At 39.5% G+C, this 19,799-nt stretch overlaps 1 protein-coding gene across 1 annotated transcript in view; it reads right to left on the bottom strand.

The window, feature by feature from the left end:
• The window catches only part of LOC127437098 (protein MON2 homolog), a 60,496-nt gene that overhangs the window by 39,428 nt on the left and 1,269 nt on the right, over positions 1–19,799 (bottom strand). The window contains exon 2 of the mRNA XM_051691763.1: positions 48–111. Within this exon, the coding sequence (XP_051547723.1) occupies positions 48–111 (64 nt within the window). The remainder of the gene's footprint in view (positions 1–47; positions 112–19,799) is intronic.

Genomic DNA, 19,799 nt, shown 5'->3' with positions numbered 1-19,799 from the left:
CAGCAATACTCAAGGAAATACACAGCTACAACATTACATGTGCTCACCCGCAAGGATGTCTGTGTTTCTAGCAGCAATAGTTTTGATCTTGACGATGCCGGATTCTGCAGCCTAAAGAGAGAGAACAAACATGTTCGAGATTCTTCAGAGAAAAACTGACATACTGGAAAAGCATCACATGATTCTGTTACTGTATTCATCAAAAAATAACAGTGTGAATTATGTCTAGCTTTATATCTAGCCAAGCATTGGTTTTGCTGCATTACAGTACAATAATTACTGTAATACAATCATTTAAATCAGCAGAAATTACAAACAGTACATACAATATACTACAATACTACAATACATTTTACATTTATTGAAATACTTCTTTCGCATCACAGTAATCAGAATGAGATTTTCCATATTGCAGTAATGAGAGTTTAGGGAGAAAATGTGGATAACTGACATGAAAATAAATGTATAAATGAAATATTTTTTTAGAAATGTATAGAAATGCATGTTGCAGCCTTATGCTAAAATGCTTTAAATTGTTATTTTTCCACATCAGTCTACACTCCATACCCCATAATGACAAAGCAAAAAACTGATTTTTGATAACTTTGCAAATTTATTAAAGAGAAAAAACTGAAATATCACATTGACATAAGTATTCAGACCCTTTTCTATGACACTTGAAATTTAGCTCAGCTGCATCCCATTTCTCTGGATCATCTTTGAGATGTTTCTACACTTTGATTGGAGTCCACCTTTGGCAAATTCAATTGATTGGACATGATTTGGAAAGGCACACACCTGTCTATACAACGTCTCACAGCTGAAAATGCATATCAGAGCAAAAACCAAGCCATGAGGTCAAAGGAACTGCCTGCAGAGCTCAGAGACAGGATTGTGTCGAGGCACAGATCTGGGGAAGGCTACAAAAAAAAAAAAAAAAAAAAAAAAATCTGGCTGCATTGAAGGTTCCCAAGAGCACAATGGCCTCCCTAATTCTTATATGGAAGAAGTTTGGAACAAACAGGACTCTTCCTAGAGCTGGCTGCCCGGTCAAACTGAGCATTCGGGGGAGAAGGGCTTTGGTAAGAGAGGTGACCAAGAACCCAATGGGTGAAACTTGCAGAAGGCCAACCATGACTGCAACACTCCACCGATCTGAGCTTTATGACAGAGTGGCCAGACAGAAGCCTCTCCTCAGTGCAAGACACATAAAAAAGCACCTAAAGGACTCTCAGACTGTGAGAAACAAGATTCTCTGGTCTGATGAAATGAAGATTGAACTGTTTGGCCTTAATTCCAAGAGTCATGTCTGGAGGAAACCAGGCACCGTTCATCACCTGCGCAATACCATCCCAACGGTGAAGCATGGTGGTGGTAGCATCATGCTGTGGGGGTGTTTTTCAGCAGCAGGACTGGGGGACTGGTCAGGGTTGAAGGAAAGCTGAACACAGCAAAATACAGAGATATCCTTAATGAAAACCTGGTCCAGAGTGCTCAGGACCTCAGACTGGGCCCAAGGTTCACCTTCCAACAGCTGACCCTAAGTCCAGCAGCCATATCACCCTGTAGCTCAAGACTGGTTGCCCACTGAAGCTAAGCAGGTTTGAGCCTTGTCAGTACCTGGATGGGAGACCTCCTGGGGAAAACTATGGTTGCTGCTGGAAGAGGTATTAGGGAAGCAGGACACTTCTCGGAAAGTGTAGAGGTGTAGCCCCAGTGTCCTGGCCAAATTCCCCCCATTGGCCCTTATCAATCACGGCCTCCTAATAATCTCCATCCATTAATTGGCTCTATCACTCCACTCTCTCCTCTCCACCAATAGCTGGTGTGTGGTGAGCGTACTGGCGCACTATGGCTGCCGTCGCATCATCCAGGTGGATGCTGCACACTTGTGGTGCTTGAGGAGAGTCCCCTGTTCACTGTGTACAGCGCTTGTCAGAAAAGCGCTATATAAATGTAACATTCATTCATTCACTAGCAGAGACAGGCCACTTCTAGTTAAATGAATGGGAGAAATTGGAACGCCCAACCAAGAATCTATAGCACCTAACGGTCAACGGATGTAGAAAGGAAGTCCCGCCTTACAGTTAAAAGAGCCAATCACCTTTTAGATACAGACATCGCCAGTCAATCAACTTGCTAATGCACATTAGCTATGCAAGTTGGAAAAACTGCGTGTTTTAGCGTAATATGAGGTAAATGCTCCAGAGAGCGTTCCAAAGATGTCCAACAGTGGACTGACTTGCTAGAAAGGCTTTGCCTAAGCACACAGCCAAGACAACACAAGAGTGGTTTAGGGACAACTCTGTGATTGTCCTTGAGAGGCCCAGCCAGAGCCCGGACTTGAACCCAATCGAACATTTCTGGAGAGACTTGAAAATGGCTGTCCACCGACGGTCCTCATCCAACCTGACAGAGCTTGAGAGGATCTGCAGAGAAGAATGGCAGAAAATCCTCAAATCCAGACGTGCAAAACTTGTCGCATCATACCCAAAAAGACTTGAGGCTGTAATCGCTGCCAAAGATGCTTCAACTAAGTACTGAGTTAAGGGTCTGAATACTTATGTCAATGTGATATTTCAGTTTAATATATATATATATATATATAAATTTGCAAAGTTATAAAAAATCTGTTTTTTGCTTTGTCATTATCGGGTATGGAGTATAGATTATAATTTAAATCATTTTACATAACATAACAAAATGTGAACAAATGAAAGGGTCTGAATACTTTCTGAATGCACTAATATATATACAGGTGCATCTCAATAAATTAGAATGTCGTGGAAAAGTTCATTTATTTCAGTAATTCAACTCAAATTGTGAAACTCGTGTATTAAATAAATTCAGTGCACACAGACTGAAGTAGTTTAAGTCTTTGGTTCTTTTAATTGTGATGATTTTGGCTCACATTTAACAAAAACCCACCAATTCACCATCTCAAAAAATTAGAATACATCATAAGACCAATAAAAAAAACATTTTTAGTGAATTGTTGGCCTTCTGGAAAGGATGTTCATTTACTGTATATGTACTCAATACTTGGTAGGGGCTCCTTTTGCTTTAATTACTGCCTCAATTCGGCGTGGCATGGAGGTGATCAGTTTGTGGCACTGCTGAGGTGGTATGGAAGCCCAGGTTTCTTTGACAGTGGCCTTCAGCTCATCTGCATTTTTTGGTCTCTTGTTTCTCATTTTCCTCTTGACAATACCCCACAGATTCTCTATGGGGTTCAGGTCTGGTGAGTTTGCTGGCCAGTCAAGCACACCAACACCATGGTCATTTAACCAACTTTTGGTGCTTTTGGCAGTGTGGGCAGGTGCCAAATCCTGCTGGAAAATGAAATCAGCATCTTTAAAAAGCTGGTCAGCAGAAGGAAGCATGAAGTGCTCCAAAAGTTCTTGGTAAACGGGTGCAGTGACTTTGGTTTTCAAAAAACACAATGGACCTACACCAGCAGATGACATTGCACCCCAAATCATCACAGACTGTGGAAACTTAACACTGGACTTCAAGCAACTTGGGCTATGAGCTTCTCCACCCTTCCTCCAGACTCTAGGACCTTGGTTTCCAAATGAAATACAAAACTTGCTCTCATCTGAAAAGAGGACTTTGGACCACTGGGTAACAGTCCAGTTCTTCTTCTCCTTAGCCCATGTAAGACGCCTTTGATGTTGTCTGTGGTTCAGGAGTGGCTTAACAAGAGGAATACGACAACTGTAGCAAAATTCCTTGACACGTCTGTGTGTGGTGGCTCTTGATGCCTTGACCCCAGCCTCAGTCCATTCCTTGTGAAGTTCACCCAAATTCTTGAATCGATTTTGCTTGACAATCATAAGGCTGCGGTTCTCTCGGTTGGTTGTGCATCTTTTTCTTCCGCACTTTTTCCTTCCACTCAACTTTCTGTTAACATGCTCGGATACAGCACTCTGTGAACAGCCAGCTTCTTTGGCAATGAATGTTTGTGGCTTACCCTCCTTGTGAAGGGTGTCAATGATTGTCTTCTGGACAACTGTCAGATCAGCAGTCTTCCCCATGATTGTGTAGCCTAGTGAACCAAACTGAGAGACCATTTTGAAGGCTCAGGAAAACACTTTGCAGGTGTTTTGAGTTGATTAGCTGATTGGCATGTCACCATATTCTAATTTTTTGAGATAGTGAATTGGTGGGTTTTTGTTAAATGTGAGCTAAAATCATCACAATTAAAAGAACCAAAGACTTAAACTACTTCAGTCTGTGTGCATTGAATTTATTTAATACACAAGTTTCACAATTTGAGTTGAATTACTTAAATAAATGAACTTTTCCACGACATTCTAATTTATTGAGATGCACCTGTATATAAACATTTAAATTATTTCTAAATAAGTATTTCTAAAATTACTTTGTTTCTACATTTTCTTGCATGTCAATTAACCACATTTTCTCCCCAAATAAAAAAACAAAAACAAAAAACATAAAAAGTATATTTCAATAAATAAAAATTCCATTTATAGTTATTTTCCATGTCAATTAACATTTTATCCTTAAATTCTAATTACTGTAAGGCGAAAAAATCTCATTCTATTAAGTGATGCAACAAAAAAATAACAATTGAAATATATATAAATCCCAATTCCAAAAAGGTTGGGACAGTAGGAAAAATGCTAATAAAAACAAAAATGAGTGATTCATAAATACTTTTCACCCTGTACTATATTGAAAGCACTACAACTAGGGTTGCAGCGGTATGAGATTTTCACGGTACGATAACCGTCTCAGAAAATATCACGGTTTCACGGTATACGGTATTACACACTTATTATTATCAGTTACAATGACCCTTAAAGGAGTGAAAACAGAAGAACTATTTTTTTTTGGTTGAACAAATGCTTTATTATAACTGAAACTTTAAACCTTTTCTAGAAAAGTCTCACTAGAACTGAAATTGGTCACATCAGTTTTGAGGTCTGCGCTCCGCAATATGGCACGGGCGCGCCAGAGAGAAGAGCAGATCATGATTGCGAGCTGGTTCCGTTTCACTCGTGCGAAAGTGCAGATGAGAAGCCTTTAGCTGATTGCAAGATTATCATTAACTCTGCCTCGGCAGTCCTAAATAGGCTATCACCGAAATATCTTCAATGGGAGAACCATGACATTGTTCTTTCCCTGCTGTCCGCGACCCAGTCCGAATAGACCTGCGACCCACCAGTTGAGAAACACTGCTCTAACTCACACACACACTCACTTATGTCATACCCCCTCGCCTCGCTTCTCTCTGACATTTTCTCCGCTGCATATGTGTGTGTGTAGCGCAAGTTAACGAGTCTGACAGGCAGTCGAGGATGAAAGGAGATGCGCACGCGCAGGTGAGATTCTCCGTCCGGTTGCATTTTTTTTCTCAATGCCGTAGATAAGCAAATGTACGTGGTATGAAAACCATCAATTTTCATACCGTGGTATACCGTGAAACCGGTATACCACTGCAATCCTAACTACAACAACACATTATTTGACATTTTACCAATTTAATTGTTATATATATATATGGGCAGCCGGTATACAGTTGTGCTCAAAAATTTGCATACCCTTCAATGTTTGGCCTTGTTACAGACACACAAGGTGACAATGGCAATTAAAGGTTAATTTCCCACACCTGTGGCTTTTTAAATTGCACTAAATGTCTGTGTATAAATAGTCAACGAGTTTGTTAGCTCTCACGTGGATGCACTGAGCAGGCTAGATACTGAGCCATGGGGAGCAGAAAAGAACTGTCAAAAGACCTGCGTAACAAGGTAATGGAACTTTATAAAGATGGAAAAGGATATAAAAAGATATCCAAAGCCTTGAAAATGCCAATCAGTACTGTTCAATCACTTATTAAGGAGTGGAAAATTCGGGGTCATTCGGTAATATCATCGAGCCACTCTGCGGAGATCTCAAACATGCGGTTCATGCAAGACGACCAAAGACTTTGCATGACCTGGAGGCATTTTGCCAAGACGAATGGGCAGCTATACCACCTGCAAGAATTTGGGGCCTCATAGACAACTATTACAAAAGACTGCATGCTGTCATTGATGCTAAAGGGGGCAATACACAGTATTAAGAACTAAGGGTATGCAGACTTTTGAACAGGGGTCATTTCATTTTTTTTCTTTGTTGCCATGTTTTGTTTTATGATTGTGCCATTCTGTTATAACCTACAGTTGAATATGAATCCCATAAGAAATAAAAGAAATGTGTTTTGCCTGCTCACTCATGTTTTCTTTAAAAATGGTATATATATTACCAATTCTCCAAGGATATGCAAACATTTAAGCACAACTGTATACACTTTTTTCCAAATCGGATTATTGAAACACACTCCAAAAAAGTTGGGACAGTCGAGTGTTTACCACTGTGAAACATCACCATAAGTTTAGCAAGTGGAATTTTCCCCCTTTCATCCATTATGCAGGTCTTCAGCTGCACAACGGGGGCCTTCGTTGACGTATTTTGCACTTCATAATGCACCACACATTCTCAATTAGAGACAAGTTGTCAACAAGTTATCTTTGTGCATAAAGAGCAAAGCTGAAAACCACTTCTGAATGTGCGTGATCTCCGATCCTTCAGATGCAACTGTCTTAAAAACCGTATTGTGTCTGTAATGGATATCATGACATAGGTTTACTGAAGTATTCCCGAGCCATTCTCAATCAACAACTTTTGTCACTGCATCCACAGATGCAAGTTAAGACTTTACTATGCAAAGGAGAAGCCATACATCAACATTGTCCAGAAGCGCCACTGACTTCTCTGGGCTCGCTCTCATTTGAGGTGGAAAGTAGAACAGTGGAATCATGTTTTGTGGTCCGATGTGTCCACATTTCAAATAGTTTTAGGTAAAAAAAAACAGACGTTGTGTTCTCCGGGCCAAAAAGGAAAAAGAACATCCAAGCTGTTATCAGCGTCAGGTGCAAAAGCCAGTGTCTGTCATGGCATGGGTAACTTGCACATCTGTGAGGGCATCATTAATGCAGTAAGATATGTAAAATTTTTGTAGCAACATATACTGCCATCTAAAGGTAAAACATCAAATACTGTGGTGTTGTAGTGCTTTCAATATAGCACAGGGTGAATATAATTTATACAAATCACTCATTTTTTTTTTATTCGCATTTTCCATACTGTCCCATCTTTTTCTAATTCAGGTTGTATATATACACAGTATGTGTGTGTTTTGCATGACTAATTAGAATGATATATTTGTTTATTAGAATCCCGGTAATGACAATTTGGCGAGAAAAGGTGGTTGGTCAATTGTCGTTAAAATAATGTCTCAATGCAAAAAATAAATATATATACATATATACAGGTGCCGGTCATATAATTAGAATATCATCAAAAAGTTGATTTATTTCACTAATTCCATTCAAAAAGTGAAACTTGTATATTATATTCATTCATTACACACAGACTGATATATTTCAAATGTTTATTTCTTTTAATTTTGATGATTATAACTGACAACTAAGGAAAATCCCAAATTCAGTATCTCAGAAAATTAGATTATTACTTAAGACCAATACAAAGAAAGGATTTTTAGAAATCTTGGCCAACTGAAAAGTATGAACATGAAAAGTATGAGCATGTACAGCACTCAATACTTAGTTGGGGCTCCTTTTGCCTGAATTACTGCAGCAATGCGGCGTGGCATGGAGTCGATCAGTCTGTGGCACTGCTCAGGTGTTATGAGAGCCCAGGTTGCTCTGATAGTGGCCTTCAGCTCTTCTGCATTGTTGGGTCTGGCATATCGCATCTTCCTCTTCACAATACCCCATAGATTTTCTATGGGGTTAAGGTCAGGCGAGTTTGCTGGCCAATTAAGAACAGGGATACCATGGTCCTTAAACCAGATACTGGTTGCTTTGGCACTGTGTGCAGGTGCCAAGTCCTGTTGGAAAATGAAATCTGCATCTCCATAAAGTTGGTCAGCAGCAGGAAGCATGAAGTGCTCTAAAACTTCCTGGTATATGGCTGCGTTGACCTTGGACCTCAGAAAACACAGTGGACCAACACCAGCAGATGACATGGCACCCCAAACCATCACTGACTGTGGAAACTTTACACTGGACCTCAAGCAACATGGATTGTGTGCCTCTCCTCTCTTCCTCCAGACTCTGGGACCCTGATTTCCAAAGGAAATGCAAAATCTACTTTCATCAGAGAACATAACTTTGGACCACTCAGCAGCAGTCCAGTCCTTTTTGTCTTTAGCCCAGGCGAGACGCTTCAGACGCTGTCTGTTGTTCAAGAGTGGCTTGACACAAGGAATGCGACAGCTGAAACCCATGTCTTGCATACGTCTGTGCGTAGTGGTTCTCCCCCACATTTTTGAATGGGTTTTGTTTCACAATCCTCTCCAGGGTACGGTTATCCCTATTGCTTGTACACTTTTTTCTACCACATCTTTTCCTTCCCTTCGCCTCTCTATTAATGTGCTTGGACACAGAGCTCTGTGAACAGCCAGCCTCTTTTGCAATGACCTTTTGTGTCTTGCCCTCCTTGTGCAACGTGTCAATGGTCGTCTTTTGGACAACTGTCAAGTCAGCAGTCTTCCCCATGATTGTGTAGTGTACAGAACTAGACTGAGAGACCATTTAAAGGCCTTTGCAGGTGTTTTGAGTTAATTAGCTGATTAGAGTGTGGCACCAGGTGTCTTCAATATTGAACCTTTTCACAATATTCTAATTTTCTGAGATACTGAATTTGGGATTTTCCTTAGTTGTCAGTTATAATCATCAAAATTAAAAGAAATTAACATTTGAAATATATCAGTCTGTGTGTAATGAATGAATATAATATACAAGTTTCACTTTTTGAATGGAATTAGTGAAATAAATCAACTTTTTGATGATATTCTAATTATATGACCAGCACCTGTATATATATATATATATATATAATTTATCTTAAAATAGGCTTCATTTTCTTTCTGCAAAATATAATTTCTGGACATGTTCTTTACAGGTTTTGTAAGATTAAATAAACCACTGACAGACAGCCTAAAACCTCTAGTGGATTTGTTCAGTGAGTTTCAGATGTTATGAAACAGATGTTCACAAGCATTTTTCTTCAGAAAAGACCTTAAAACCACAAACTTCACAGAAGCCAAACTCCAACACTCTTTTAGACTGGACGTGTATGGTACTTTGATCATAGTGAAAGAAAACAACTTTAAAACTCTTCAAAAGAAAGTGTTGTTGTGGACAGACAGAGTCTAAGATAATACAGAAGTATGGTATAGAAATGTGTCCATGTCGAGCCGTGCAGCCCACTGCGACTCACAAATACACAGAAGGCAAATTCACAGTCTTCAATGACTCCTTTGTCCCACAACAGCAGAGAAACACACACACGCCACTGATGCTCAACTGCTTTTTCTTCTACATTGACCACTGATGTAGAGTGGCTTGAACAGTAGGGGACCGCTGCATTTAGTGCGTTTAAACTGCGTTTAGTTACCACAGTAAACACTGTCAGGGTATTTTAGAACGATGTTCCATCCGCATAGGCGGATGAATGCATGTTCAAGAACCGTTAAAGGTGCTGTAAGTGATTTCAGACGTTCTACTTCTATGAAACTGAGCTGTTGAATTAGCCACGCCCGCTCTTTCCAAAACCCTGCACTCCAAAGATACCAAAATGAGCTTTATTGAGAGAAGAAACGGTGGTTAAAAACAACAGCAGCATAACAGCGCCCTCAACTGACAACTGTAATGAACAACATGGCATAAAAATGGCATTATGCCTCAATAATTTGCTGCAACTACAATACAATGAGAATGTGCAAAATGACTGACAGGTCGAATTGTCAACATGGTTAACATCAACAACAATATATGGGAAGCGTGTGTTTTCTATGTAATTTTATTATTTGTGTTTAGCATTGTTGACCCAATCCAAACAGGCCCATTCTTTAGTCATGACCCACCAGTTGAGAACTACTGCTCTACACTATGTTTAGCCGGTTGATTCAACTCTCTCGATTTCTTCTCGTCACATCTGATCATCTCTCTTCTAACTTCACACACACTCTAGAGATCCTTCAGGCTGTTAAAGACACTGAGACACTGAAATAAAATAAACACACAGCTGTCTGTCTTCTCTGGAGGGGACGGGTTAGACAAATCTGTGTCTGGTGTCCTCATCTGATGAGGTGAAGTGTGTGATGGTTTCTAAGCTCAAGGTGGCATGTTCTGTGAGAAAACCACCTTCTGATGTTTCACCACAGATCTGGGATCTGAATGCTTAAGATTTCAGACAGCAGTTTACCAGTATATCTGCCAGAGGTAGACATGACACGTTTAAACAAACAGTGCAATGTTTTGAAAGTGAATATTCTTTTGAAAGAACACTCTTCTCATGATCCTTATCCCGTTATGATGCCACAATCATGAAGATTTCGGTGGAAGTCATTTTTGCGATTTAGAATGGCATCAAATTATTATCATAAGAGCTTGATCAATTGGAAAAAGCCTCCAAAAATGTCCCTTTAGACTCAAGATTTTGCAGATGTTATCTTTGAATTTACCAACTTGAATTTCAAAGAGTTAAAATCACATCAAATATTTTCAAATATTTCAATTCACATTTAATTTGACGCCATGTTTCAATTAACGGTTTTGACCGGGGAGGCAGTTTTGCGTTGTTGATGTTGGAGTTTGTCTACTCTAGAAAAATGCTGTTTTACATGATATGACATCATCATCCCGGCATCATAGAATCACGTTACTATACCTACATTTTTATCAAATTATCGTTACGCGGCTCATTGTACGCATCTCTGCAGTTTCCTGGTGAAATGAACATTAGAGGCGCTACAATAACAATGACTTTTATTGGGACCTGGGAAGCTCAGCAAGTAAAGACGCTGACTACCACCCCTGAAGTTGCAAGTTTGAATCTAGGGTGTGCTGAGTGACTCCAGTCAGGCTTCCTAAGCAACCAATTGGCCCGGCTGCTAGGGTGGGTATGGGGTAACCTCCTCATGGTCGCTATAATTTGGTTCGCTATCGGGGCGTGTGGTGAGTTGTGCATGGATGCCGCGGAGAATAGCATGAGCCTCCACACGCGTTATGTCTCCGTGGTTACGCGCTCAACAAGCCACATGATAAAATGCGCAGATTGACGGTCTCAGACGTGGAGGCAACTGAGATTCATCCTCCGCCACCGGATTGAGGCGAGTCACTACGCTACCACGAGGACTTAGAGCGCACTGGGAATTCCAAATTGGGAAGAAAAGGACAAAAAAAGACTTTTATTCACTTTCACACAAATCACGAGTAAAATGGCAGATTATCAGTTCATAAACACTTACTTTTCACCCTATTCCTCACACAATGCCATCTTATGACATCTAAACACTCATTTTAATGTTTGCATTACATAACCAACTACATTTACAAGCTTGTTCGGGTGCGATCAAATTGTGCGGTAGCTCGTCTGAAAGACAGGGCTCCAGACTAAAACTGAAACTGATCCAAATGGCTGTTTTAGTCGGCAAATCACTGAATTGCTCATTTTACATTGTTGTTCAGAAACAAGATAGAAAGGTGAAGAAAAAGCAGACAGCTGATAACTCATTAATCGGAGGTTTAATAAACAGTATACATAGATGAGAATATAAGTTTGCATTCCCCTTTTGTCTCATAAATGTTCACACCCCTTTCATAATTTATACAAATATAAGAAATAAAAGATTTATTTATTTATTTAGTACTGCCCTTCAGAATCAGAATCTACTCCAATCTCAATCAATAACTACCAGAAGAACAAAAGTGGAACATATACGGGACTTTTAATTATAAAGAAACACGAAATACACATGGGACTCTTATTTTGAAAAGTCTGCAGTCCCAGTTGTGAACTCACTGATGGATTAGTGTGAAAGTGAATCTGATTCAAACTGCTAACCTGAGCTCCTGAGTTCAAACCTTCAGTTGTTTTCGGGTGATTTATGAAAAAGAGTCATTTGTTCACGACTCTCTCGTGCTGGGTTTGTTGTTGCGTGCAGCGAGCTCGTCACAACATAACGGGTGAAAAGTGGCGTGAGACACACTAGTGCGCGCTCTAAAGATGTATTCAATAACTCACAAGATGATATCTGACGAAACTGCATATGAACGCACACAACCTGACTCATCTGTTTGAGAGAACAATTAACTCGCTTTTAGCGCCACACAGTGGACATTTCACCTCGGAACTGCCACGATACGGGCCATGAACCACATAATGTCGTTCGGCAAAAATGTTGCTTAAATTGAATGATTAAATTGGGCAGGATGACTTTTTTTTTTTTACCCAATTTGGAATGCCCAATTCCCAATGCGCTCTAAGCCCTCGTGGTGGCGTAGTGACTCACCTCAATCCGGGTGGCGGAGAACAAATCCCAGTTGCCTCCACGTCTGAGACCATCAACCCACGCGTCTTATCACGTGGCTTGTTGAGCGCGTTGCCACGGAGACAGCGTGTGTGGAGGCTTCACGCCATCCACCACTAAATCCGCGCTCAACTCACCACGTGCCCCACCGAGAACGAACCACATTATAGCGACCAGAAGGAAGTTACCCCATGTGACTCTACCCTCCCTAGCAACCGGGCCAATTTTGGTTGCTTAGGAGACCTGGCTGGAGTCACTCAGCACGCCCTGGGATTCGAACTAGCGAACTCCAGGGGTGGTAGCCAGCGTCTTTTACCACTGAGCTACCCAGGCCCCCCTGGGCAGGATGACTTATTTAATTTAAAACTGATTCATGATACATGGTATTAAGTATTCAAAAAGACCAACCCATAGGGGTTAACAGCTTGTTTTTGCCATGACCTTTCGTTGTTTATGTACTGTCATTTCTTCAAATGTTTTATCTGAGCAACAGGGGGCTTGCTTGACCTCTTGACCTGCATCGTTGCTTAGCAACAGAAACCTCTTGATTCCTAAATTACAGTGCTGCAGGTTCATTAATCTCGCAGTGATTTCAGCTAATCTTCAAAAACACAATTGCCAGCTTAACTTTTAACTAAAAGCATGAAATAAAGCAAACCCTTCTGGCAGTACAGAGATGTTTGAGATGATAATAAAACAGTGAGTAGACAAAATTTTTGGGTGAAGCATTCCTTCGTTTATTTATTTTTTTCAGTAAGAATATCAATGGTATTTTCATATATACCGTGGTATAAATAGCTACCATACTAAGCCTTACTAGGCCTGTTCACGCCAAATCTGTGACGATTTTGAGAGACAAACTTCCGACGGAAGGTTTACTCACACCGACTCCGTAAAAAATGAAAAAAATATTATTTTACCCTCGTACAGTAGGCGGCACTGTTGCTGTACTACAAACATTTATACCAGTCTCCTGCCCACCCTTCAGCTGTCAATACTAGAGATTAATATATTGAACGCTGTTAAAGCATTTATTTACCTAATCTGGCATAACTGTTTCATTATGTTCTTTCCATGGTGTTGATGTATTTTGAAGAGTATATAATCAGTTTTTTATGGGAGTGAGATGTCATAATCGGACCACTCTCTGTAAAAAAAAAAACTTTGGATTGTTGGCGGACGATTTGTCGGACCCGATGTGAATAGCGCCATAAGAATGCATTGTTGCCACTCAAAAGCTCTTTCGGAAACGAACAATCGCACAGGCCTTAAGCATGTTCAAGCAATATTTCTGGGGCTGTCCTGAATTATGATGACGCACAAGACAATTCACCTGTATTACCAATGTCGTTGCATGTTATTTGCATATGCATCCTGAGATAGTCTAAGATCCTATGCAGCGATCTCATAGACAACACTATTGTTACAAACAGCTCCCAGATGACTGACAGAAAAAAAAGGTGAGAATTCACAATTTGCATGTGTTCCGCAAGACACGATCCCTCACTGCACGAGTGGGCGCCAAAGTGCAAATTAACTTCTGAACACAAACACAAATAAGACACGTGCATCGCCGGCATTTCTTTCATCTGTTCTTCAAAAAATAATCAGGTGTGTGTCTAGCGGCATTTCTTGTTGACAGTGGCGGATATATGTGCAAAAATTACCTGCCACTGCGCATGAATACCCTGGCTGTTAGATTATAAATATTGCGGGGGCGTGACATGTAGTTTACGGCATTAAACAGTTTGATAAGCCTTTTTATAGCTAAACTATTTATTAACCAGCCCTATTACAGACCCACCTACATTTACACATTTATTCCTAGTAGGGCTGCAAGTACTGATTATATTCATAATCGATTAATCTAACAATTATTCTGCGATTATTGCAACGATTAATCGTTAGCTCTTAATCGATTATTCAGCTTGTGCCCCAACTTAAAAGGTTGTATTAAACGTGCTTACTAACAATAAAGAGGACAAAATCATCTTTTAAAAATACCTCTATAAATGACATTCACTGAATTAAAGGGAAAAATACTTTTTATTAAGTTTAATTCAGTAAAGAAATTCACTGCAAAATCCTATTGTTATCAAGTGTTTTTGTCTTGTTTTCCATCCAAAAATCCTTAAAAAATATAAATTTACTTGAGAAGCAACATATAAGATATTTAGACTTGCTTTAAGAGAATGTATCTTAAATATAAGTGTATTTTGTATATAAGTGTATTTTTTCACTTGGTTATATTTCTGCGAGTGCAGTAAAGACAAAATATACTTCTATTCAAGATATATTCTCTAAAAGCAAGTCTAAATATCTTATATGCTGCTTCTCAGGTGAATGCATCATTTTTAAAGGATTTTTAGATATTTTAAAATATTTGTATTTTTAATATTATATTCAACATTCTCAGATAACGATTTTGTCTTCTGCAGTATAGCTGCTAAAGTAAATGTACGTTGTTTTAAAGGAGTTTTAGACATTTATATTGGAAAACAAGCCAAAACAAAAACAAATCAAAAATGTATTTTGTTGCCGTGTATAATGGGGCGAAGACTACCCTATCTCACCTTTCTGTTCACTTCAATCCATCTTTAACTCACAAAAAGCTCTCTCTAATTTTAATTTTTTTTTTTATCCCCTTTTTCTCCCCAATTTGGAATGCCCAATTCCCACTACTTAGTAGGTCTTCGTGGTGGCGCAGATACTCACCTCAATCTGGGTGGTGGAGGACAAGTCTCAGTTGCCTCAGCTTCTGAGACCGTCAATCCGCACATCTTATCACGTGACTCGTTGTGCATGACACCGCGGAGACTCACAGCATGCGGAGGCTCATGCTACTCTCCGTGATCCACCCACAACTTACCACACGCCCCATTGAGAGCGAGAACCACTAATCGTGACCACGAGGAGGTTACCCCATGTAAATCTACCCTCCCTAGCAACTGGGCCATTTTGGTTGCTTAGGAGACCTGGCTGGAGTCACTCAGCACACCCTGGATTCAAACTCGCGACTCCAGGGGTGATAGTCAGCGTCAATACTCGCTGAGATACCCAGGTCCCAAACTCTCTCTTGTTAACAAAGCCGCGTATTGCCAAGTTTTATCACAATAAGAAATGCACAGTGACACATATATTATGATACAATAAGTCATGAGTCATCACGTTATAATCTAGCTGCATTAAGCGTGCGAGCTTGAGGGATGACCATCCCTGTGACAGAGTGTGCATCAGCCAGGTGCAGTTTCAATCTCTCCCCCTTAGATCGGGACATTCGCGCAACTCATAGAAGAGGCGCTGACCACACAGAGAAATGCCAGTTTCAGAGTTTGTAGTTATTTACATGATCTGCTTCCGTATTATTTTAACTTTAATAAAGGATGCATTAAAGATGTAACGCCGGGGTGTTTCCTTTCAAGACGCTGGACACGCAAGTTTTACTTCAGTGGAGCGTCAGCTCCATCTCCACTTATTCCACAATGAGTGTGCTTCTGTATTTACTTAATACAGTATTTTTGCATTATAATTACCTCATACTTCGTGATCTACATCAGCTGAAGCTGTTTGGAAAGTTTAGAGTGCATCTGGACTGTGATCTGTGTAATTCTTCCTCTCCTCAGTCAGTCGTGAACTGCAGTGCTGCTCTCACACGTGATCATTAGTCTATCTGATCTCATGTTACGTTAAATGAGATCAAACGACTATTTGACAATGAACATTTTTGTCGACAATTTTTTTTATTATCGATGTTGTCGATAATGTCGACTAATTGTTTCAGCCCTAATCCCTAGTGATTAGCCTCCACGGTAGCTCACCAGATAGTGCTGGACTTCGGCCTCGGTTTGAGCCTAGCCAAACAAGCCAGCTGGCATGTGAGACGAAAGTGTCAAAGAAGCAACACAAAATTACGTGGTTGCTACAGAAAATTTGCTTTTCACATTTGATTTTAGGACACTACTGGTTAGGTTTAGGTTAACGTTTTAGGTTAGGGAGGTACATTTTACTCCATCTAACATTCACCTTAAAGACCTTGTCTGATTACGACAACATTTCACTTGCTTTTGCCGCCACCCACTGGACATTTTACTTGGAAACTGCAGCCAAACGTGTAATGTCGCACGTAAATTCATTTGGCAAATATATTGCCATAGTCACGTAATGTTCATGAGACCAGGCTGAAACTGACACCTATAAACTCCATCCTGCTTCATAAACTGTATTTAAGGCCACCAAAACTCCTGAATCCTGAGTTTCCCTCCAAGACAATGAAATCCACAAAAATTAGGTGTCTGTTAGAAAAAAAAACTGTTGCTTTTTCTGGGTAGATGAACTAATGTAATGCTGCTAATCGTGAGGGCCCTGTTTATAGCCATACATTTTCAAGGAGAATTCAGTACACAGAAACCACAAAACTATGTCCCGTTATGCCCTCAGAGTGCTTAAAAATGCAACGTTCAAAAATTTGACTCATATAACCAGAGAGACTCCGTCAGCAACCTCAAAACCAAAACACACATTGATGTTATGAACCATCTTTGGACATCTTTGACTATGTTCAGAAGTACAATGCCCTTTAAATCCATGATAGTAGCTTGTTCTCCAATTACAAGGATAGAAATATTTGAAACAGGCAACATAACATCTGCTGAAAAGATTTCCAGATACAACAAAAAGTGGAATTTTTGGAGCAGCAGGCATCTGTGGTGTAAAGTGCTGCCCGAGGCGTAATTCTACAGACACTTAGTGAAGTAGTTGCACACCGAGCTTCGGTTTATAATGGAGCTGAACGTCATCAGATTAACTGTGGATCATGAATACACTTTCGCTTGATGGAAATTCCCATTTAACGTGAACTACTTCAAGACACTGTTAAACAGAGACACAAATTAATGTCTGATATTTTCCTGTTTCCCGAGATAGAGTTATGACTACCATGATAAGTTTGAAGTCAATAAATAAATGAATTATTAGCCCTAAATGCATGGGTGTTTCCCCAAACATACATTACATACTGGGGTCTTTAGCGACCTGGCACATATATCCATCACAAATGGATCTACAAAATGCCCAGATAGTGTCAAATAGAACGGCATATATCCGGACATATTTTGATGTTTTATTTTTCATATATCAAAGAGATGATGCAACAAATCTAGAACAGGATTTATTACTTCCACACTGAAGTTTCATGAGACACAACTGGCTGTCAAACACATATTTAGGTACAAATAAATAACACATAATCTAGTACACACAAATGATAATAGTCAAATCATCCTGTTCATGTGTTAAACTTGCTATAGTTTACTTCCATGTTGCTTCCTTATCAAATATCAATGTCAAATGTAAATCAAATCAATCACTGAAACATCAGCACCACCTTGAGTAAGAAATAGCATGTATAATACGTACAGTACTGTATGTGTACTTGAGGTAGACGATATATAGATTTTACCGATTAATCGGTGCCGATAGTTGCTTTTTGGCACAATCGGTTATCGCCAAAAATCTATTCCGATAGATGCCAATATTTTTTTCCCCTATTTTTTTTTTTTTATCCCTTATCAATAAACATCATCTGGTGACATACGCACATACAAAACTCTTCATCTGATGAGTATATAGGCTATAAAAAGCTTAATTTGGTAAATATTTACATATAGCGCACTGTAACGAAGCCAAGTCTCTGTCATTTCAAAATAAGAGTCCTCTGTGTATTTAGGGCTTGTTTATGGTTAAAAGTCCCGCGTCATGCACCAAAACATAATTTTACTGGTTATTATTGGGATTTTGGTTGCACAATAAACTGCTTTTGGGATTTTACTAATTTTGAACTCTCGTAGCCTCAATGTCTGTGCCCTTCATAGTAAGGAAAGACTAAGATTTTTTTTTTTTATTATTTAAAATCTATCGACCTCTAATATTGGATACTGATAATTCAACACTGTCACTCAGAAAAATCAATGTGATATAGAAGTCATTTGTATAAATATCATAGTCATCTTGCATTAAACAAATAAATATACTGTATATCCTATGATAGTTAACTTATAAAGATATGAAACAATCATAAAAATATGATTTATGGAAGCTAAAAGAAAGCAACACTATTACATATCTAGGGGCTCTAATGACCCTGTAAACTTTTCGTACTCAAGGTATGTTTTTTCCGTGCCAATAATGTGAAATGTTCCAAAGCTTTTTGTAGCCAAGATTTTAAGGTTTGTACCTACGCAGAAATTGACTTTCAAAAACAAAAATAAATACGTTTGACAACTAGCCTCTATCTATTTTACTTACTGTCAGGTTTAGCCATGTAAAGGTATGCATGTCATATCATCAAATTAAGCATGTAAATTACATACAGTTGAAGTCAGAAGTTTACATAAACCTTAGCCAAATACACTTAAACTCAGTTTTTCATAATTCCTGGCATTTAATCATAGAAAATATTCCCTGTCTCAGGTCAGTTAGGATCACTACTTTATTTTAAGAATGTGAAATGTCAGAATAATAGTAGAGAGAATGATTTATTTCAGCTTTTATTTCTTTCATCACATTACCAGTGGGTCAGAAGTTTACATACACTTTGTTAGTATTTGGTAGCATTGCCTTTAAATTCTTTAACTTGGGTCAAACATTTTGTGTATCCTTCCACAATCTTCTCACAATAAGTTGCTGGAATTTTTCCCATTCCTCCAGACAGAACTGGTGTAACTGAGTCAGGTTTGTAGACCTCCTTGCTCGCACATGCTGTTTCAGTTCTGCCCACAAATTTTCTATCGGATTGAGGTCAGGGCTTTGTGATGGCCACTCCAATATCTTGACTTTGTTGTCCTTAAGACATTTTGCCACATCTTCAGAGGTATGCTTGGGATCATTGTGCATTTGGAAGACCCATTTGCGACCGAGCTTTAACTTCATGGTTGATATCTTGAGATGTTGTGTCAATATATCCACATAATTTTCCTTCCTCATGATGCCATCTATTTTGTGAAGTGCACCAGTCCCTCCTGCAGCAAAGCACCCCCACAACATGATGCTGCCACCCACATGCTTCACAGTTGGGATGGTGTTCTTCGGCTTACAAGCCTCACCCTTTTTCCTCCAAACATAACGATGGTCATTATGGCCAAACAGTTCAATTTTTGTTTCATCAGACAAGAGGACATTTCTCCAAAAAGTAAGTTCTTTGTCCCCATGTGCACTTGCAAACTGTAGTCTGGCTTTTTCTATGGCGGTTTTGGAGCAGTGGCTTCTTCCTTGCTGAGCAGCCTTTCAGGTTATGTCGATATAGGACTCGTTTTACTGTGGATATAGATACTTGTTTACCTGTTTCCTCCAGCATCTTCACAAGGTCCTTTGCTGTTGGTCTGGGATTGATTTGCAC

The sequence above is a fragment of the Myxocyprinus asiaticus genome, chromosome 48 (genome assembly GCF_019703515.2).
Source record: "Myxocyprinus asiaticus isolate MX2 ecotype Aquarium Trade chromosome 48, UBuf_Myxa_2, whole genome shotgun sequence".
NCBI classification, from domain to species: domain Eukaryota; kingdom Metazoa; phylum Chordata; class Actinopteri; order Cypriniformes; family Catostomidae; genus Myxocyprinus; species Myxocyprinus asiaticus.
Note: the sequence above shows the minus strand (reverse complement) of the source record. Positions and strands in the feature narration are given on the sequence as shown.